Raw genomic sequence first — 23,876 nt, 5'->3', positions numbered from 1 at the left:
TGATGTGATTAATGCGCATTCAGATAATTATGTTCGATTTACTGAAGGATGGGAACTTTTGATAATATTAATCCATTCCCTGAAGTGAATGTGACAATACTAATAAGACGGGTAAATATGAACGCGCTCTTGATGTGAATACATTACAATTCACCTCCAGAAGAGTTAATATAATTGAGAGAATATATACTCAATATTTCGTATTTTAAATTTGCTCCTGAAGAAGTAACACAATTGAAATTGCCTACTGAAGTGGAAAAATATTATGAAGAGGAGTTTTCGTGTGCTTAAACAATTGTTTAAATTGTTTATTTGATTGTGATTTTCTCTCATGACACCAGCAGTCTCTGAGCAATATTTGATAGTACAAAATGTATCAACAACTCCTGAAGAGCTAAATGTTTGCCTAAAGAATACATGACACCAGTAGTGCCAGATAAATATTAGATTGTGGATAATAAATGAAGGCTCTCGAAGAGCTTATATACAAATATGTCATTCATATTATATGATTATGGTCAAAACATATGTTGTAGTAAACCTGAAGTTTACTAATACAAATGGCTATCATATTGAGACTACAAATGATTGGAAGATTGATAATCTTCATGTTTCCACAATCATAGGGGGTAAAATAATATGTATGTGAGAAGTTACCTACCTTATTCTTTAATTTGTACTATATCATGTATCACAGTAAATCAGAAGTTTACTAAAGCAAAAGTTTATGCCATAGTAAACCAGAAGTTTACTAAGAGATAGCACATGACATGATAAACTTGAAGTTTTCATTTGTCATTTTTAAATGAGCTATTTGAGAATTCAGATAAGCATATACTAAAGAACTAGAAGATTCTTCAGGAATTCTCATGTGTTGCTTGTTCTCATAATGAATTGATTATACCAGCTAAAGTTGGGACTAAGACCCCTGATTCTGAAATATATAAAAGGTGAATATGGGCTCGTTCACCTATCATGTGAACCACTTATAGGTGCATATATGAGATGGTTACATGTGTAATTATTGTCAACCTGCAGTTTGGCATTTGGAATTGCTTTTCTCGATTAAGAGCATAATTTTCAGATTATGAAATCAAGACAGTTCATCTTGATAATGCTGGTTTATATCCAAGCTGGTTTAGCATTGAATACCTCCTATTAATGGCTAAACCATTGCTTATGAGAACAAAGCTTCATGTGTTGGTCTAAGATTTTCTAAATTGCATATAGCAGCACTTGTATGCATCAGATCAACAATATATGATAAGTCCTCCCTTCACAATTGGTTTAGGATCAGAAACCAAATATTTTTACTATCTTTTGTTGCGTGGTATATGATTAATTTCTCTACCATAATACACAAAGATATGTTTCCCAAAGATGATTGGGGATATATGTTAGTGCTTCTAACATTTGGGGGATGGAATAAAGAGTTGAAAAATATGCTATATGAATCGAATTATCATGATCCTCACTTAGAAGATAATTCAAGTCGAATGCCAGAAGCATTTGCTGATCCAAAATTAAATATCATATTTCAGCTGCAAATGCTCCTATTAAAATTAAAGTCCCTGAAGGATAGAGTTTACTATACGCATGAAGCGTGGTAGATCAATCGGTTCTAAAGGTAACAATCCTTGAAAAATAGTAGGAGTTAATGATCAAAATGATCATAATGAGGAGGAAATAAGCTCTAGAAGAGCCCACGACATAACATTTCATGAAACTCCCAAAAAAGTTCAGGTACCTGAAAATAAAGAAAGTGATGAGATCTCCACAAGTTATGTCGCTTCGAAACTGACACAAAATGATCGTCGACGATATATTTAATACAATATAGTGCACAATATTGTAAAAGATTATGAGAATCGGACTAGCAGTCCAGACACTTGAAGATGTCATACCATTTAGATACAAGTTTTAACCTATATGACTTATTTGGCTAAATCTATATGAAGATCCTTGAAGGATTGAAAATGCCCGAAGCATATAATTCAAAGTCTTGAGAAATGTACTCGATCAAATTATAAAGATTTTTGTACGGTTTAAAGCAATCTGTGCGCGTGTGGTATAATCGCCTCAGTAAATATTTGCTGAAAGAAAGTTACATAAATTATGTTATTTGTCCATGTATTTTTATAAAGAAAATGTCATCAAAATTTGTTACACTTGCTGTTTATGTTGGTGACATAAATCTTATTGGAACTCCGGAAGAGCTCCAAGAGGGTCTTAAAAATACTTTTACATGGACAAAGTGTACTCATTAAGTACACCAATGAATATTCAATTACTTGAAGTAAATAAGGATCCGTTCCAACCTCTAGAAGAGGATGAGGAGCTCATTGGTCCTGAAATACTCTATCTCGATGTAGATGGTGCACTTATTTATCTTGCTAATTCTAACAAAAGTGGTGCAGATCGTATTGATAATGCAGATGCAGGTTATTTATCCGATACCCATAAAGCTCGATTTCAAACCGGCAAGCAGGGAGTGCATATGATTGAGATCAGTGATTCATTCGAGAAACATGTGGGTTGGAATGTGATAAAAGACCCACAATATTATACGGAGACAATGTTTCATGCATAGCACTATTAAAGGGAGGATTTATAAAAGGAGATAGAACGAAGAACATTTCACCAGAATTATTCTACATACATGATCTTCAGGAAAATTGTGACATTGATGTGCATCAAATTAGTTCAAGTGATAATCCAGCAGATTGTCTTTACCAACATCAATTTTTAAGAATATGGAATACAAGATTGGAATGCGGAGACTCAAATATTTGAAATAAGGTTTTCTTCAGGGGGAGTAAAATGCGCGTTGTACTCTTTTTCCCTTACTAAGGTTTTTCCCACAAGGTTTTCCTTATAAGGTTTTTAATGAGGCAACCAGCAATGCGTATTACTAAATATGTGTACTCTTTTTCCTTCACTAGAATTTTTTCCCACGTGGTTTTTCCTAGTAAGGTTTTGATGAGGCACATTATCTTTTAATGAACATCCAAGGGGGAGTGTTATAAATATATTATATTATGGATGTTCATTTAGTACTCCGTTGTAAATAAGCTTCCAGAAGAAGCTTATCCATATGGGACTCCACAGTAAATATGTTTATCTATTTAGTACTATATTGGAAATAAGCTTCCTGAAGAAGCTTATCACTTCGGTACCCGGTTATGGATAAACATTACCCCCAGTAGAAGTTTATCCATACCGGGTATAATAAGCTTATCTTTTCAGTACCCAGTTATGGATAAACATTACCCCCGGTAGAAGATTATCCATACCGGGTATATGGATAAACATTACCTCCGGTAGAAGATTATCCATACCGGATATAATAAGCTTATCCATTCAGTACTCCGTTATGGATAAATATTGCTCTCAGTAGAAGATTATCCATATCTGGTACAGCAGCAGCTTACACAGCAGCTTGTAGTAGCAGCTTACACAGCAGCTTATAGTAGCTTACACTGCAGCTTGTAGTAGCAGCTTACACAGCAGCTTGTAGTAGCAGCTTACACAGCAGCTTCCTTTCTTCTATAAATAGAAGAGATTTCAGTTCATTATGTACATCAGTTGGAGTTCGAATAATATATCAGTTTCTCTCTATACTTGTCTTTACTTTACAGTCTTTGTTTTATAACAATAACAACAATCAAGGACAGTTTTGAGTTTTATACTTTACAGACTTGGGCAGCAGACGAGTAGCTTTATATTTTAATGACACTTTGCTTTTCGAGATTTAAACTTCTTAGTATATGAAATCAAAGGCTGCAAAGAAAGTATTCGATGAGACCCTATTAGGAATATCTATCTTAGTGGTAGAAAATTTCTGTTAATAGGAGAACATCATATTAAAGAGATAGAATACTTTTGCCTTTATAACTTCACATTTTAAGATGAATCAATTACAGAAATTTTAGATAATAATAAATTTATCAAAAATTGATATTATAAGATGAGTTAAGAGTAATATAAAGGAAATAATGGATAGAGATATCAAATATATCAGCTTAAGAAAAAGCTGTCCAGAAATTGGCACCGGCCTGCATGTTTATAGATTACCTATAGTTTGTAAGTTGAAAATGAAGTGCATATACACGCTTGAAAAAGAAAGCACATGGCAAAAATCCATAATTGAAATTTCAACGAGATATGTTATTGCTCTGTCCCTCAGCTTCCATTTTTAGTTAAACAAACGTGTTTTTCATTCCTTTTTAATGCATAGGCTCTAGCTTCACAGCCTTTTTTCCTTTTGTTAAATTTTCACAAGTGTGTTGGTTTTACATATCTTGTAACAAAAGATGCTCATATTCTAGTCTTTGTATTTCTTTCTTGGTCTTTAATAGAAAAGCCACCGAGGCACCTAAGGTTAAAATTTACCCGCACTCAGTATTTTACTCTAAATCATTGTACTAATTTATCATAGTTAGGTAATTAAGGTGAGATTGTGTATTACTTAAAGTATTGTATCCTTGGTGCAACAAATTTTGCTTCTTTAGAAATGAAGTGTTTAAATTCAGATTTCATAGGGCTTGTGAACAAGACATGCGAATCAATAAGAATATAAAACGAATTACTATATAGGAAGGACCAAACTTTTAAAGGGAATTCCATATTTACCAGCATGGAATTGAGAATTGATTGACAATGAAGAGAAATTGAAGCCGCATTCAGTTAGATGTGACCTAAAAATTTGTAGGACCACATTGAAAATGCAAAAAAGTTCAGTGCCCTTTATGCCCATAATAGAATAGAAGTGGTCCTCTATTAGCCCATAGGCCTCAATTAGGACGAGGTCTCTCTTTCTCCGAGGCAAATTAGAGTTAGATTTTATCTTATTATATGTATATATTTTATTTATTTTTACATAACACATGAAAGTATGAACTTGGTTAAATTCTTATGGAGTAGAATTTACCTTGTATTTATCTAGGCACTTTATTTTCTTACTTGATTATATGTTGTTATCATATCAGTAATCTGAGTCACGTTCTATTTTTTATGGTATGATTCCCGACAAAGTAAATATGAAAATAAAGTTAGAAAAGCATCATTATGGATATTTCGCCGTGATAATTAATCTCAAGTTGATAGTTGATTATCAACGAGTTTTTTCTGCAGTCTACTAAATTTTGCAACATTTTCTTCCTCCTCTTGATGCCTCAATAAGAAAATGTGGAGTGCATACTTGACACCTGAGTTCACCTAGTTTAAACCATCGTCATTTGAGAGAAATTGCAATTTAAACAATATCTAATTCCACAGAGAATGATACTCCAAATAAAAGGGTATATAGTTCTAACATTCGTTAATTTTGCAACTTGGAAATACGGACTGTTTGATTCAAAAGAAGTTAAAATCCTTTTGAACAAATCAATCAAAGATGAAGGGGTAAATCTTAGCCAAAGATAATTAATTCCAGATCGAAACGTTAATGATAATGAACGCATATGAGACGAAAGAAATAAGATCGATCTTATTAAGTTTAAACATTGTCTTCCCCACCCACTCATGAGAAAGTAGATTTACAGGGGTTTAATGAGATCATTTTCTCTGTTTTCTCATATCCCCGGAAGAGGCTTTTTGTCCTGTCCTCCCCTTTTGAAGAATGGCGAAGCCCCCCGCTTGTTGAGAGTTCTCTGGCTATATATAGTCGAGACCCCTTTGCTCATTGCTTGACTTGACACTTTCTTGTCGTCAATGTGTCCTGGTCTTACTTTTAAACATTACTCTTTTTTACTTGTAGAATGTCGCAGAGGAGAAATGGAGCAGGATCTATTGGATTTCATTGTACAGTTATTGGGCGCGGGGCGTTGGGCGACCTGGTCGTGATGGTCAGAATTTGACCAATATAGTTAGTCCCTCCGTCTGTCGGGGTCGTCCTATGTCGGCCTCGACAGACGGATCATGCTCGTTGCGAAGTCGAGAGAAACCTGGCCCAAGACTTTCCGTTCCTTAGTTGTGTCCTGGGGATTTTTAACGAAATGGCGGGTTTCTCTCAGTCCTCGAGGGTCGTTGAGGCGAATTCGGAACCGAAACATCGATTGGTACTGAAGCGCCGGTTCGTGGTTAACACCATTATGACATACGTTTCTGGGAGACTGAAACGTTTCGTGCCTTATCCGATTCGAATGGTGACTCTTGGATTTCGTGCTCGGGGAATTTATGTCTCTTATAAATAGAGGAAACTTGTCATTTGGTTGATTCACTTCATCTTTCGTTTGAGTGAGTTCTTCAGATACATCTTTTTCTGACACCTAGAATTTCTGCTCACCTCCTTGCTCGCTGAAATCTTTCATCTCTTTATCTTATTACTTCTTTCGGTGCATTCTCTGCTAAAAAATGACCGGTGATTCTTTTCACGACAATCTTCCTGTAGCTAATCCGGTTCCAGAGAATTATGTTCAGGTCAATAGAGGGGCAGATGTGACGGAGGATGAGGAGGTTCCCTCGGTGGTTGAGATCCTGCCTCGCCTCGGGAGGAAGGCAACTGACTTTGGTTTTGGTGGTGGAGCGGAGCCGAAACCCGTAGCTTCCATTTTGAGGGAGGGGGAATCGTAGATTTGAGGGAAAGGTGGGGAATCACCAATTACGTCGAGACACAGCCGGTGGAGGGGGACGACAGGGTTCACTTCGACCGTCCTGCATACTGCGTGTTCTATGCTTACCCCTTCATTGTAGGGTACACACTTCCTCTTCCCATGTTGGTGGTGGATTTTTGCCATTTCTACGAAGTGTGCCCTGCCCAGCTTTCGCCTTACTTGTACAAATTGTTCCTTATGCTGCTCAAGTATGCGGAATTTGCCGGCTGTGAGGTCACCTTGGACCATATGCTCAGCATCTTTGCTCCTCAACTGATTTATGGCTCAATGATCCACATGCGTCCTCGGGGTCGAGAAGTCTGGTGGTGAAAATAGACGACAGGACCAACCGTCATTTCTATGAGAACTACTTTTATGTGTGGACCGAACACATTGTGGCGGACCCAACGGGATTCCCTGAGAGATGGAACTTCATACGTAAGTTTGCTCTTTTATCCAATGAAATGCTTTATCGTTTTCCTTGAGTACCAAACTGACTCGTCTTTGCAGCTGAGAGATTACCCTCGCTGGCCGTCGAAAGGATTCACGAATGGGTAGAGGCCATTCTTTCCCATATAGTGGGAATTCGCACATGGTCGACCTTTCATGAGAGGTTCGGACGCAGTCCCCTCACAAATGAGACGACGTCTTTATGTACCATCATTTTCTCTTCTCTTTTTTTTGCTTAGCTTCTCAAGCGTTATTCGTCGTTGTCAGGGAGGGTGCGGAGAGTAAGGGCACCTCAACTAGCTTTTCGCCAGCCGACCGCATCTGCTCTCCCTATCGCAGTATCTACGGCACGACCTTCATCGAAGGCTGCTTACGTCGAATCCGCGGCCTTGGTTACTCCGGTGAGGGAGGCTTCTCAGGACGAGGTCTCGACTAATGTTGTTCGTCCCACGAATGAGTCACCGTCTACTGGAGAGAAGGAGGAGGGGTCGTCGAAGAGACGGAGAGTAGAGTTTGAGACGGCGCCCCAAACAGTGATTCGCCTGGACAATTATCCCCCGATGGGCTCTAGAGAGGGTGTTATTGCGGCTCCCCTCATAGGGGTAGAGCAGGCCGTCGAAGTTGTTGGCGCCCATGGACAGCAGTCAGAAACTCCCGATGTCGTCTTGGATCAATCAGAAGTCCTTGTTGTTACTGAGGATCAACATATTATCGTGATAGAGAACCAGACCTTCGGCGCCGCTGTTGTGACTTCAGACGTGCCCTCATCTTCCGCAGCGGGTCGTGCCCCTCCTTCAGCAGCGGAAAGAGGAAAAGGCGTGGTGTTTGATGAGTATGAATCTGAATCAGACCTGGACCCTGATGATGTCAGGATGTTCGATGAGGGCCTTACTCATTCGGTGGTTAATGCGGGGGGCTCAGCCCGTGTTCTTCGGATCCCTTTAGGCATTAACCTCCTGGCGGAAGGAGAGGATCTAGTGCCGCAATTCAGCTTGTTATGCTCAGAAGCTGAGAATGAGTCCCTTCGGGATGTCCCTAATGTTGAGTTAAGGGACGAGGTGGTTGTCATGGGCTTAAGGGTACTTTGCATTTTGCTTTTGCTTTATGCTTTCCCCCTTTTCAAAAGTACTAGTTTAACCCCATCTTTTTGTTTTCCAGACATACATGGTGGAAGTGGAAAGCATTTGCAGGGCCAACATCCGGGCAAGGGTTTTCTTGAAGATGTTGGAGAAATACCGTTGCTACCGTGACAGATGTCGCGAGATACACGAGCGACTGAGGACGAATCCCCGTAATCGGGCTCTCGGTAAGGAGTTGGAGAAAAGGGACCAGGAATTGATGCAGACCATCCGCAGCAAGAGCGAGCTCGAAGAGCAACTTCGCATTAAGGAAGAGGAGCTCGAGTTGGGTAGGGGGTCGCAGCGGAATGCGAGCATTTACATGGTAGGTTGAGGTCGATGCAGTCGTAGATGGACGAGAACTTGGTCAAGGTTGAGGCGATGAGCCTGGAATGGACGAGGAAACTGATCGCTATGGAGAGCAAGGTCGCTGGCTTGGAGAGCGTTGAGAGCCTGGTCTGAGGCTTTGGTGAGGGCGACGGCTCTGGAGAACACCATTCATGTACTCCAGTCTGAACATGAGTCGGAGAGAGCGACAACCACTCTGAAGAGCGAGGCTCGAGGACCGCATTGGCGTGATTGATCTTGAGGCGTTGGTTCTGGGAGATCGGGTCACGGCCTTGGAGGCGGAGAATGAACGATTATGGGCCCAGTTTGAGTCATCTTCCGCTGTCGTTCCTTTCCAAACGCATGAGCTCTGGGTTTATGCTGAAGCCCAGTGGGACATATATAAGAGTTTGTGGGAGGCGGGCACCGTGGCCGAGGCTGCTTACGAAGAAGCGCGGGCGAAAGCTCGTGAGGCTCGTATTAACTGTGGATATGATGCAACGATGCCCAAATCTAATGGGGATGCGGATGATGGTGATGGAGAACCTCTTGGAGTCGGTGATGACTGTAAGCACGTGATTTTTGCTCCACGGACAATCACTCCAAAATACAATCATTGACACCTCGCTGTACAATTTTTTTGATTTTACGTGATATGTGCTGGTAGTCATTTGTGGTTCTGTCCATTTTTTCATTTTTATCTTATCAAGAAAAATACAAAATATGTATGTCATGTTAATTAAGCCATAATTCAGTCATTAAAAGAAAATTCACAAAATATGCGTCTTTTATTTTAGGCTGTGATTTAACCATTTAAAGAATTTTTAATATGTTTGTGATAATTGTGTTAAGTGTTGATTAATGTGTGTTTTTAAACTCATTTTAATTTAGTTGTATTTTAAAATTAGAAAACAAAGGAAAAGAGTGCAAATTATTTAGAAAATCGGATTGGGCCTATTTGTTTCAAAATTTTAAGGCCCAGAAGCAACCCAAAACCAGCACCCAGGTCCAATTCAGACCAGGCCTGCCCAAGCATGGACCCCAAACGACGTCGTATCAGCATCCCTGTTGGAACCGTTGATCTGATTCAAACGGACGGTCTTGATCAGGCTGCTCATTTACCCAAACGAAGCCGTCTTAGGCAATTGATCTGAGCCATCCAACCCTTTTGATCCAACGGATCCAGGCCTTCCCCTAGACCCGTCAAAATTTGACCCGATCCAGTCCCCCACCCGGTCGCACCTACCACACACCTAAACGACATCGTTCTTCCCAAGTGAATAGATCCTGGCCATAGATCTCACTTGATCCAACGGCCAGGATCTAAACCCTCAATGCATATATAAACCTAACCCTTTTACCCCGCCCCCTATCCAAACACCCACCCCCGTTCTTTCGTCTCTCTCAGAAGGGACCCCAAACCCCCGAAACACTAACAGCCGCCCTGGTGCCCTATCAGCATAAATCCGGCGGCCAGGATGCCGGTGGCTACCATAGTTACACCACTGGACCTACGAGCCCCCCTGAACACAAATCCCTAATCACCTAACTTCGAATCACCTCTAAGGTGCTCGAATCTTCGATCAAAGATTCGAGCCAAAACCTTAAGTCACCGGATGAGTCCCAAATTCACCCTAGTCACTCCCCTAACATCCCTCATACCCTAATCAACTTTGGTTCCGGTCAAATATAAGTAGAACTCTTCGAATCCCAAATCTGAGTTCAAGAACCCTAAAAAAACCAAACCTGTTTCGTTTGAGGTAAGTGTCCTATGTAATCGTCTTTTCTTTCCTCTTGTTTAGGTTTATGCATGTGTTTGTGGATTTGTTTTAGATTTGTTTTTGATTATTTTCTGTCCATCTTCAAAGACCCTTTTGTTTGGTCGATTTCTTTTCTCAAATATTAATTGAAGTGCTATAAGATGTTTAGTCGCCTCGATTGATGTTGACGACCAGTTAAGTTTCATAAACTCTATGTTAAATGCCCCGAGTTTGGAAATAAATTGGTGCTTTGTTTAGTCTGTGATGTTTGTCGATTAATTGTTACGTATATTAGTTCGTATAGTCGACCTGAGTAACGTCGTCAAATAATTAAGTGTTGTAAAGTTCCATTGTTGTCCGAAAAAGGCCTAAGACACTTAGTTTGTTTCTATTTTAAGTTTAGTCGATTAGCGGCTAATTAGTATACGTTATAACTCGCAAAGTCGACTCGACACATGTTTGACGTTAGTTTCACAGTATTAAATAACAAACAACCTAACTGAGTGATTTAGGTTAGTTTCACAGCCAGTTACTGGCTGATTTTGTTGAAGGCTTGTGTTGGACTGATTATAGGTTGGTTTGTTAGCTGTGGGAGGGGGGATTCGAACTAGTAATTGGAAGATACAATAGAAGGAAAGGGTGAGGCAAGACAGCAATGATCAAGGGTCTGTGGGATAGTTTTGGTTGGGGCAAAGACTGATTAAATATTCAGGATTAATGGGCTATCAATTGTTTAATCAGAAATACTATTAATCTAGTATTAGTGGGGACAAAACATAAGAGTATGGGAGTTTAATACTTAACTAAACCCATGACTCTTGAATAGAGCAATAGGCCAGGCGTGGGGAACAAAATGTTTTGCATCAAGAAGATGCTTAGGCATGGGGAATGAAGGGGATGGGCAGACCTTAGGCTGGAAATTCCAGACAGACCTGAGAGGGTTCTCTTTTAGGCTTATAAATAGAGTGATTTTTAGTTAAGAAAGGGGTGGACTTTTAGTCTTCAGAGAGAAAAAAACAGAAAGAAATTTCAGAATACTGTGAATAAGTATCATCTGAAAACTGTGTAAGAGTTCAAGTTGATCAAGTTGTCTTTGCTGATTGTTGTTGGTTGTTTTTCTGAGCTTTTGTGGTTATTGAATTTCTGCTGCTACTGCATTGAACATTCTGGTTTTCTCGGCTGCATTTTACTACTCTGTTTCCTGGGTTTGGTTTGCCTGGTGCTCGACCACTTGTGAGCTTCATTACTGTGGCTGGTTATTGTTGCTGTGTTGCTTGCTGTTTGGTTGCCTGTTGCTGATACTTTTCTTCATCTCCTTCTTATTTTTCAAACATCCAGGTACCCATTCTAAATTCATTGATGTAAATGGTGAAGTTTGGAGTTGAATAAGAGCATGAGAAGTATTGCAGCCCAAACACTAGCATAGTTACCACTTCTCGGCTGTTTGTAGTTTAGAATACTTATATGTTCAACATGTAAAGTTTGGCTTTCAAACTATGTAACGAAACAATTTTTAGCCTTATTGAGTTTGGTCTGTAACCTGTTGTTGTATGTAAATCAGAAAAGAAGTTAGCTGGAGAATAGTGATACTCGGCCAACAAGGGTTTCACATAAGGTCTGTTAAAATAAATGCAGTGATCACATTTGTGTCATCTTAATTCACCAGTAGGTAATGTGTATTTCGAAGGCATATTAGGCAATTTGGATTATAGCAAAAAGAAAAATAGTATAGCTAAACACATTGTAATACCGTTTAAGTTAGACAGGGTTAGTTTCAGTTGTTCCGTTTTTTTAGTGTCAAGCATGTAAGAAATAATTAACTGAACTTCGTACGTATGCCCGTCAATGAACAAGGTCGAATACGTCTGAATACTTCGCCTAAGAATAATCTGTTTCGATATTATTGTGCGGTAATCTCATGTCTCAGTCTTCTTGAGTAATAGAATGTAGAACGAAAGCAATCCCTTTTGTACAAACTCTGCTGCAAGTTTTCATTTGTGTTAGTCATAAACTAATAACTAACAAATTACGTTTTTCAGCATGTAATTAATTAAGAGTTTTCTTTATTTTAGAGACGAACTTAATAAGAAAAATGTAGTTGCTGTAGGTTTATCCTTAAAAATAAAATGAGATGAGCCTCGCCGAAAAATATAAAAATCGCGGGGCCCTCAGTAAATATTTGTTTTAAAATTACTTAGACTTCGGAACGGACCGTCTAGCAAAATCCCACGGCCTTCCCAAAATAATGATACGCTAGTCATTTTAGGCGCGTATTTAATAACGTTATCTCCTTAAACTCGGGTGCACACTTATGTGACCCAGATCCAAATCTCAACGAAATCGAAGTGTGTCTCTAATCACGGGTACATTGATTGTCATGTGGTCTGAGATGCATTTCCATGACGTTGCAATTTCTTTTATTTTAATAATGAACGAGACGAGCCTCGACAAACAAAAAATGTAGAAGCTGCGGGGCCCTCTAAATGCATATATATTAAAATACTTAGAATCCGGGACAGGCCGTTTAGCAAATTTTACGGCCTTCCTCAAAATAACAATACGTTAGTTGCTTTAGGCGCGTCTTAATAATTTATTTTCCTTAATTCGGGTGCGCATTTATGTGACCCAAATTCAAATCTCAACCGAGTCGAGATATGTCAATAACCACGGGTGTATTGATGTAACGTGGTTTGAGATATATTTTCACGACGTTGCAATTCTCGTAAAAAATAATAAAAGCGGTCAAGAGTTAAAATTTGCACATAAGTTCACATTTGTATAAAATCAGATAATCAAGCCGAATATAACAGTTGAGCGACCGTGCTAGAACCACGGAACTCGGGAATGCCTAACACCTTCTCCCGGGTTAACAGAATTCCTTATCCGGATTTCTGGTACGCAGACTATAATACGGAGTCGTTCTTTTCCTCGATTCGGGATTAAAATTGGTGACTTGGGACACTCTAAATCTCCCAAGTGGCGACTCTGAAATAAATAAACCAATCCCATTTTGATTGTCCTTTAATTGGAAAAAACTCCCTTGTACCCTCTCGGGTGCGGGAAAAGGAGGTGTGACAATAACAGTGGTTATGGTGACGGCGGTGATGACGCCGAATGAAGAATGTTGTCCTTTGTTGTTTTTTTATTTTGTTTGTCGACTGTCGTTTGTTCGTTTCTTCTTCTTCTCTCTTTTTTTTATTGGTTGGCCTGGGCCATATGTAAGCGGCGGTAGCCCGCACCGGGAGTTTGCATAAATTAAAATTCTCTCCTTCGCTACTTGCCTTGTACTATAATTTTTATTCCAACTGTTCATGGCTTTGGTGCAAGATAGAGTCGCCTGACGAGTCCGAGTTTTCTTTTTTTCCATTGGTTGTCGACCTTTGGTGATGTCGTTTTGGACTTATCGAAATGTCGGTATGTCGTGTCATTTCGAATTTTATCGAAACAACAGCCCCGTAATCGTTCGATCAAAGTCGATCCTTTCTTATTTGATGGCGAAGGTCCTTGGCCTTAAAGGTTGTTATTTCGAGATTATCACAATAACAGACCATCGTCATTCGATCGAGGTTGAACCTTTCTTTTTTGATGGCGAAGGCCTTTGGCCTTAAAAGGTGTTATTTCGAACTTATCAAAATAACAGCCCGTTGTCGCTCGATCGAGGTCGAACCCTTCTTATTTGATGGCGAAGGCCCTTGGCCTTGAAGGGTGTTATTTTGAACTTATTAAAATAACATCCCGTCGTCGTTCGATTGAGGTCAAACCTTTCTTTTTTGATGGTGAAGGTCCTTGGCCTTGAAGGATGTTATTTTGAACTTATCAAAATAACAGGCCGTCATCATTCGATCGAGGTCGAATCCCTCTTTTTTGATGGCGAAGGCCCTTGTCCTTGAAGGATGTTATTTCGAACTTATCAAAATAACAGCCCGTCGTCGTTCGATCGAGGTCGAACAATTCTTTTTTTATGGCGAAGGTCTTTTGCCTTGAAGGGTGTTATTTCGAACTTTTCGAAATAACAGCCCGTCGTCGTTCGATCGAGGTCGAACCCCTCTTTTTTTATGGTGAAGGCCCTTGGCCTTGAAAGGTGTTATTTCGAACTTATCAAAATAACAGCCCGTCGTCGTTCGATCGAGGTCGAACTTTTCTTTTTTGATGGCGAAGGCCCTTGGCCTTGAAGGGTGTTATTTCGAACTTATCGAAATAACATCTCGTCGTTCGATCGAGGTCGAACCCCTCTTTTTTGATGGCGAAGGCCCTTGGCTTTGAAGGGTGTTATTTCGAACTTATCGAAATAACAGCCTGTCGTCGTTCGATCGAGGTCGAACCTTTCTTATTTGATGGAGAAGGCATTTGGCCTTGAAGGGTGTTATTTTGAACTTATAGAAATAACAGCTTGTCGTTGTTCGATCGAGGTCGAACCTTTCTTTTTTGATGGAGAAGGCCCTTGGCCTAAAAGGGTGTTATTTCGAACTTATCGAAATAATAGCCCGTCATCGTTTGATCGAGGTCGAACCTTTCTTTTTTGATGGCGAAGGTCTTTGGCCTTGAAGGGTGTTATTTCGAACTTATCAAAATAACAGCCCGTCGTCGTTTGATTGAGGTCGAACCTTTCTTTTTTGATGGCAAAGGCCCTCGGCCTTGAAGGGTGTTATTTCGAACTTATCGAAAGAACAGCCCATCGTCGTTCGATTGAGGTCGAACCCCTCTTTTTGATGGCGAAGGCCCTTGGCCTTGAAGAGTGTTATTTCGAACTTATCGAAATAATAGCCTGTCGGCGTTTGATCGAGGTCGAACATTTCTTTTTTGATCGCGAAGGCCCTTCGCCTTGAAGGGTGTTATTTTGAACTTATCGAAATAACAGCCCGTCATCGTTCAATCGAGGTCGAACCTTTCTTTTTTGATGGCGAAGGCCCTTGGCCTTGAAGGGTGTTATTTCGAACTTGTCGAAATAACAGCCCGTCGTCGTTCGATCGAGGTCAAACCTTTCTTTTTTGATGGCGAAGGCCCTTCGCCTTGAAGGGTGTTATTTCAAATTATCGAAATAATAGCCCGTCGTTGTTCGATCGAGGTTGACCCCTCTTTTTTTATTGCGAAGGCCCTTGGCCTTGAAGGGTGTTATTTTGAACTTATCGAAATAACAGCCCATCGTCGTTCGATCGAGGTCGAACACCTCTTTTTTGATGGCAAAGGCCCTTGGCCTTGAAGGGTGTTATTTCGAACTTATCAAAATAACAGCCCGTCAGCGTTCGATCGAGGTTGAACCTCTCTTTTTTGATTGCGAAGGCCCTTCGCCTTGAAGGATGTTATTTTGAACTTATCGAAATAACAGCCCGTCGTCGTTCGATCGAGGTCGAAATTTTTGATGGCGAAGGCCCTTTGACTTGAAGGGTGTTATTTTGAACTTGTCGAAATAACAGTCCGTCGTCGTTCAATCGAGGTCGAACCTTTCTTTTTTGATGGCGAAGGCCCTTCGCCTTTAAGAGTGTTATTCGAACTTATCGAAATAACAGCCCATCGTAGTTCGATCGAGGATTTATGACGAAGGCCCTTGGCCTTGAAGGGTATTATTTCAAACTGATCGAAATAACAGCATGTCGTCGTTCGATCGAAGTTGACCCCTCTTTTTTGATGGCGAAGGCCCTTGGCCTTGAAGGGTGTTATTTCGAACTTATCGAAATAACAACCATTCGTCGTTCGATCGAGGTCGAACCTTTCTTTTTTGATGGCGAAGGCCTTTGGCCTTGAAGGGTGTTATTTCGAACTTGTCGAAATAATAGCCCGTCGTTAGTCCCAGTTTCTGGAGAGTTGGGCATCTTCCGTAGGAGTCCCAGTTTGTTTGATATTGCTTGCATCATATGGTGCAACGCTGGTGGACAAGTGGCGTCAACGTTTCGTATAGGCTCACGTTGTGCACGCATTATAGTTTTCTTGTCTGACTCCGGCCGTTCAGCTCGGAGATGCTGCCGGCAGGGAGGGTTTCGGCTGTATTTGAAGTACTTTTTGTTCTTTAATCAAGATGTCCTTGTGTTCGTTCGTTCCCGCGGATCTTATGTGCTTTCCCTGACGAAGTGTGGAAGGTGTGGGTGAGATTTTCTTCGCTTAGCTGGTTTTGAAGCACTGTTTGCCTAGTTTAGAAGATTTGCAGTTGATGGGGCGAGGAACTCCAGGTTTGGTAAACCCACTCAGCTATTCTTCCCTTACCGTGTTGTTCCCATGTCTCGCGTGAGTGAAATTCTCCCTTCGTGCTTCTTTCGGCGAATGATTGTGCTTCTCAGCTTTGATCTGGGAAAAACTAGGAGTTTTCACTAAGAAATCCCCACAGACAGTGCCAAATTGTTTGATTCAAAAGAAGTTAAAATCCTTTTGAACAAATCAATCAAAGATGAAGGGGTAAATTTTAGCCAAAGACAATTAATTCCATATCGAAACATTAATGATAATGAACGCATATGAGACGAAAGAAATAAGATCGATCTTATTAAGTTTAAACATTGTCTTCCTCACCCACTCATGAGAAAGTAGATTTACAGGGTTTAATGAGATCATTTTCTCTGTTTTCTCATATCCCCGGAAGAGGCTTTTTGTCCTCCCCTTTTGAAGAATGGCTAAGCCCCCCGCTTGTTGAGAATTCTATGGCTATATATAGTCCAGAACCCTTTGCTCATTGCTTGACTTGACATTTTCTTGTCGTCAATGTGTCCTGGTCTTGTTTTTAAGCATTACTCTTTTTGACTTGTAAAATGTCGCAGAGGAGAAATGGAACAGGCTCTATTGGCTTTCATTGTACAGTTACTGGGCGCGGGGTGTTGGACGACCTGGTCGTGATGGTCAGATTTTGACCAATACCCGGACGACTGATGATGGCCGAGAATATGAGTAATGTTTCTCACTTTAACGCAACCAATGCTACATCAACGTGAACAGTGTTCCCTTTTTTCTTCTTCGATTAATTTAATTTTTGGGACCATTATAATCAACTTATATAAACAGCTGACGTTGTGAAGATCTTTTACATGTATAGTGGGTTAGTTTAACAAATTATTTATTTGCCGTACTTTATAGGTGCTAAGTTCACTTATCTATTGAATTATTTTTAAGAAAACGCCATTCTATTGAATTGATGGAGAAGTCTGAAGTCCAATATTTTGGGATGGGAGGACAATAAGCATCATCTCAACTTGAACAACACTACATGTTGAAAGCTAAAAACGCCCCACCGTGTCCTACTCCTATACTAAACAAGTAGCAGAGACACCTTAAAAGAACACAATCAAGATACCCCCACCCCCACCCCACCCCACATCACGACCTTGGGAAATATAATATTTTGATATTTAGTTTTTGTATATATATATTTTATTTTAAGCTAAAATAACTACTATTAATTCGAGACGGAGGGAGTATTGTTTTAACATCAAGACAACTCATCTCCTAATTATGATCATTTCCATCCACCACTTTTCTTCCCTTCAGACCGGAACGATGTAGTAATTTTTGAATTCTTCGACTATATGATTTAAAAAAAGTATCCTTAAATTCCTTATTGGTAATTTCTTCTATGTAACAAAAGTACTTAACTAAAATGGAAGTCGATAAGAAGGCTCAAGAGCTTGTTATTACAGGCGGAAAATGCCGACAAAGAGTTAAAAAATGAAAGGCGTTTTCTGCTGTTCCTGAATTGAGCTGTGCGATACTTGTGCGGCGAAGCCTTGCATATCTTGGAAAATTTTCATATTGGGAGAAGCAGGGAAGCAGAGATTTCAACTTTATAGGTTCTGAATTTTAAAATAATACTTCCTCATATCCATAATAAGTGACCGATGTTCAATCACATTTTCATCTTCAAACCAAACTTCACCCAAATTAGATTTTTCAAAACAAATTTAGAATCTATGATCAAACGCTAGCTAAATTTAATATTTGAATATATTTAATAAATTTTTTAACACGCCGAATCCGTAACTTCTAGCTCCGTCTCGGCCAATTGGACTTTTGAAATTGTACTGGTTTCGTGAATTTCCATACCTAATTAGATTCTTTATTTTCATTTGTATTTTGTTCTTAAACTAATAATTTGGAGGGACTTCTATTTGTATTATGATAGGACAACTTCCAATCCTAACCAAATTGAAAAGACTTGAAACAAGTTTACATGTGGTGTTTAGGCATGGAGGATTATTACGTTTTGACACTCATGAGTTTGGATCAAGGCCTGTAATCAATCATGATTTTAATTCTACCGAATAAAGGAAACAGTCAATTATGTAAATCCCAGACAGGACAGCTATACCCAACCTTCTCCTCCAGCATTTATGAAAGGGCCAACTGACCCATTGCCCCCATACCTTTAGGTTGTTGAATCTCAATCTCCCTAATCTCACATTTCGAGAAAACAAGATTACTGACTTTATTAAATTACCCTCAGAAACAGAACCTAAACGAAACCACCCACCTTGTGCTACAGTCTACGTGATGGCGCGGCCGTATTCTTATGTCACCTCCTAATAATATTCGACTAACTACAACTACACCACCTCCCTTAATATAAAAGGGCCACCGACTTGAACTCGTGCCTTATTATACGTTATAGAAAATAACTTTATTGTTGCTCCAAAACTTCTCTTTTCTGTCTTCCTTACAAGGAAAGTTAAATATTTTGTTCCTCCCTTTCTAACCAGAGTTAAATTATTTTCTTTTTATACTACTTTTCATTAGCATAGAATTTGTCACCAAAATTAGTTAGGTAGATAAAAGGGAAAAGAATCATAAATGAATTTTGTCAATTTTGAGATTTAAATTCTTATCCCTATAGGTAGAGTTTAATTGTCTTCTTAGCATATATATTCCTTTAAGACTATCTTTGAGGCTAGTGTTTTGTCTGCATCAACCCACCAAACTACACTTGCACATAACCCCAAAATTCTTAAAAAGGTAAACTCGATATAATGCACGGATTTAGCTTATTAGACCTGTTAAAAGTACTACCCACCATTAAAATATTAGTAGTACGATTAGTTATATTTACAATTAAGTCAACAAGTGGTTATACGAGGAAATCATTAATTAGAGATATACAATAAGAGGAACCGACACATCCTATACTGTGAAGACTACCCTTTTTCCATGTTGGATAATAGAGTATAAAACAGACCTCCAGAAATCTAGACAAAGAAGAGTAAATTATGTGCACTGACTTTGTTAATTAGATACAATAATAAACTTATACGCCATAACTTGAAAAATAAAAAAACATAGGTAACTTGTAATAACATACAAAATTATATTGATAGTGTAAAATTTAATCATGAAGTGTAAGCACTGTAATTGTGTCAAACACCAAAGTAAAGCTACACTGATCATTAAATTATTATCGGTATTCGCCCTAAATGCATGTTATGCACTTTGTGCTTCTTAATCACAGACAAGAATCAAAATGAACACTCCCCTCTACCCCAGGTCCATAGTCCCTACCCTGCATTCCTCTCTCTTTTCTCTGACAAATAGCCACAGAAACAAATACAGTATCTAATTGCAGACATGCAAATTTGTAACTTAAAGCAAACAACAGAAAGAAAAAAAAACAGAAGGAAAAGGAATAAATGCTCATCAGACAAAAGCAAAAATGGTAGAAGAGGGTAAGCGAAGATTAATACTCCACAAAGAACGTGTTTGAATAAATTAAGTACAGTAAGATATAAAAGTACGTAGCATAATTTACAAAGGCAGGAATCAAAAGGAAAAATTAACAAATTAATTTGCTCGTTGGAACAATCTTAGTTACCATTGTTATCTTCATAAGCTGAGCACTGATTACTGAACAAAGAAAAAAAAACAGTTCTAAAAAACAAATAAACGTGACTAATAATAGCTAGTACCAGCCTCAAAGATTCTCTCTTCCTTGCACTAATTCTAATTAAAACCTTATTTATCCATTTTTCACTCATATTCCATCTAAGATCAAGACGAAGAAGAAGACCCATTAGTACCGACAACAACATTAGCAGTACTAACACTTTTAATATGGTCAATAATCTTGTTGTCGTCATTGCTGCTTTCGTGATGGTGAAGGTGAAATTCTGCTGAGTCGGTGCTGTTATGATGATGACTGTTGTTATTTCTACTAACAATACAAAAACCATTAACGACGTTAGTACTGTTACCATTGTTGTTGATGTTGATGTCGGCGAGGTGGTGTTGATCTAATTTCTTCCCAAAAGTATTCTTGTTATTGTGCATCCATACTTTTAAAACACCCTTTTCAACTCCAATTTCGTTGCAGAAACTTCTCACCAGATCTTCATCTCGCTTCTGCATTTTCCACCCAACTCTTTCTGCAAATTCCAGCATTTTCACCTTCTGATCCGGAGTGAACTTCGTCCTGAAACGCTTTCTCCCGTTAGAGTTAGTAGTATTTACCACCGGGCTTGATATGGGGTTATGATTTTTTTCGCCAGAAAAGCCAGCACTCAAGGCTAAGAGCATGTGAGGTGCAGAAGCCGGGTAATAAGCTGAAGAAATCGGCGGTGGAGATGGAGAATTCGGGCTGCTGTGGTCCCCACGAGGAAGCGGCGGAGGTGGTGGAGGAGGATGGTGACGGTGGTGAGGTTGGTACTCAAGAGCTGCGGTGGCGATAGGTGGTGGTGGGATGACGACGGGTTCTTCCGGCTCACGGCGGTGGAAATTCCGGTGACAGCCACAAGCGGCGCATTTAAGAGATGTTGGGTCAGCTGGGTTAGCAGTAGGAGAAGGCATAAATTCTCCACAGCCATCAACCGCATGGCCACCTAAGCTAGCAGCATGATTCTTGAGACATTCTTTGTAAATAACGACAACAGGATGATGATGTTGGAAGAGATTTTTGCGTTTAAGGACACCATTACTGAAAGAGAAAGGCTTAGGTTTTTGGATCTGAGTTGGGGTTTCAATTTCAGCTTCTGGGGTTTTGATATGAGCTGATGTAGTAGTAATGGTGGTTGTGTTGGTGAGTGTAGGAGTAGTAGTAGTAGTAGTAGAAGTGTTATTGGTTAAGTCCATGGCTGAAAAACATCTAACTCTTTCTTTTTCTCTTAAGAGTTGATGATTAGATTTAGGGTCAAGATTTCATACAAAAAAGAAGCATCTTTATTCGTATGGGAAAAAGGTTAATAGGGTAGGAAGAAAAGAAGAAGCTTTAGTAAAGAGAGAAGTGAGGGGATGAAAAAGAAATGAAGGGTTTGTTTTTGGTTTTGTGTTGATGAAGATGATGATGATGAGGGATGACTAGTGATGACCGTAGATAATAAGATGGGATCTTTCTTCTTTTGATCCCTCAACTATTGGTACACTATTATTTTGGGTCCCTCTCATATTTAGATAGATAGAGCTAAACTTGAACTCATTAATTGGATGTTTTTCGACCTTTAGATAGAATTTATGTTATATTTATATTCCATCTAATCTATCTCAATTTAAGTGGTAATGTGATATTGACATTTTAGAGAATTTTGCTCCTCTATCGTAGGGCTAGTAGCTTGTATGATTAGCTATTAACAAAAAAAAAAGATTTTGAACTTTATGTTCTAAAATTAATCTTAGATATTTGTGTAGTAAAAAATTATTTTATTAAGAGTAAAAGGAGATTATAAAGTTAAATTATTTTTATATAAAAAAGATAATATTTTTTTAAGGACAAGCTAAAATAAAACGTTTAGAAATTGCACATTACTTATATAGTAGGTAATAAGTAACGAAATTTCGGAAGATTGACAAGTAGCATATCATATATACATGTTAGTTGAAGGTTAGAAGTGTGCGATCAGATATTATAAGGACAAAAATAAGTTTATCAACAATTCAGGGACTGAAGTGCAAAATCTTGTAATAAAAATCTTGATTTTGTGGTTGTCCTTCTTAACCACTAGTGTATTTTGACCTTGGTTCCTAATCTAATCTATGGTTAACCTGCAGCTGCAGCTGACCCCACCCCCCACTTGCTAGTTTTAGACTTGGTGTCATGTGTGTCATAAATACCACTGCTCAGTTAATTGCTTATGGCAATACTTTTGTCGTCTTCTCATTTTGGATAATGCTACTTACTTAAGTAATCTAATGTTTAAGTTAGAGGAATACAAAGTTAGCATACTATAAGCAAAATACTTCACCTGATATGTTCCAAATTAATTTAAATGATTATACTTTTTTAACTAATTAATTCCTCCAATCTAACTGTACTTAAAAAAGGGACTGATGAATTGAATTTAATCATTTTGGATTCCATGGTCTAGTAGGGTCAATTAGGCGATTAATTACTGTCATCGTTTAATTACAAGGTGTCCCATCTACTGACATTAAATTGATACAGAAGACCTACTAGTTATACTGTTAGTTTGACTAAACTCTCGGTTGGGGGAGTATGGGGTGAAGTCGGCATTAAACAACTATAGAAAATAATAGCTGTGTACATTGGTTGAGGGCATAGGCAGTTCTCATCTTTCGTAATATTGAATAATATTCATTTAATTATGAGTTACTTTTTAAGATCTATTCCTCTTATTATTTATCCAATGTTGTGAATAAAATTTACTTTATAATTAATTTTTGAAGTTGAGTTAGGTTTAGGGAGTATTATTTTTTCAATATATATTGTGCTGATTGCAGTGTCCTAAGTACAAACAGTGCTACTTCTGTTTTGGCTAATTAATCAGCCAAAGTATTAGGTAGAGATAATTATCGATTGAGTAATAAAAACTGTAAAAAGGAAAACGAATTTGGAAGGTTGTATTAATTAAACCAGCAGCGCGGGTTTGTTTTCTGAGAATAGTAAATTAACCATAGGAATGGAATTTACTGCACGTCTGATGCATTTACTCAACCAACCTTATTTGTCAGTTGGAAAAGCAGAGCATGAAACTAGAGCCAAATTTACAACACCTTGACTCAATGGTTAAAATTATCATACGCGGACCTACGTTGATGGTTGAGGGGTCACGCAACCCGTTAGCCTTAGCAAAAATTTTGTATATATATCTCTGCATATATTTGGGATTCCTTAAATATTTTTCTTGTGCTTTAAGACACAAAGAGGCGAATTGGAGGAGTGGTTTTGTAGGGCACTTGAGTTTCCAGATTTGCTAGAGGTCCTGGGTTCAAAATCCATTTTCACCACTTTCTCCTCTTCTTTTTATTTTACTTTCTTTTGAATTCAACTAGTTTGTACTTAATACAGCAAACTACTTCACTTTTTACTTTTATCCTTTTTTGAATTCAAATATAGTTTAGTTTTAATATATAATAGTCAACTTACTTAATTTTATTCTTTTTCAAATTCTTTTCCTTAAACTTAAAAGCCTCAAATTGTAATTTATCGCGCTTCGGAAGTAGAAAAATACAAATTCTTCTTCCATAATTTTCTTCAATAATCACTTTGAATATAACTAATATAATGAATATACTTTTTGGTTAATATATTTAATTATATGTATAAATTTAGATCAATAATATTTTGTACGATCAAGTATGTTGCATGCATACTATATATAATAAGTATTTAAAGTTAAAATTTTGAATAAAAGCTATTATGACAGTTGAAATAATAGACATAATTATTAGCTTAGTACGTGAAGTTATTTAATTTCAATATTTGCAAGTATGTA

The 23,876-nt window shown here is 38.5% G+C and overlaps 1 protein-coding gene across 1 annotated transcript; it reads right to left on the bottom strand.

Moving 5' to 3' along the window:
* Positions 1 to 19,891: 19,891 nt before the first annotated feature.
* Positions 19,892 to 21,634, bottom strand: LOC107824770 (zinc-finger homeodomain protein 11). The gene has a single exon (XM_016651580.2). It carries the CDS (start codon positions 21,277 to 21,279, stop codon positions 20,203 to 20,205), a length of 1,077 nt encoding a protein of 358 aa, XP_016507066.1. The 5' UTR covers positions 21,280 to 21,634; the 3' UTR covers positions 19,892 to 20,202.
* Between the last annotated feature and the right edge of the window lie 2,242 nt (positions 21,635 to 23,876).

Source organism: Nicotiana tabacum, chromosome 3, assembly GCF_000715075.1.
Source record: "Nicotiana tabacum cultivar K326 chromosome 3, ASM71507v2, whole genome shotgun sequence".
Classification (NCBI taxonomy): Eukaryota; Viridiplantae; Streptophyta; class Magnoliopsida; order Solanales; family Solanaceae; genus Nicotiana; species Nicotiana tabacum.
This window is presented reverse-complemented; position numbering and strand designations above follow the sequence as displayed.

Excerpts from the sequence above, each read along its gene's own strand:
- LOC107824770 (XM_016651580.2), bottom strand. The coding sequence starts at position 21,279 with ATGGACTTAACCAATAACACTTCTACTACTACTACTACTACTCCTACA.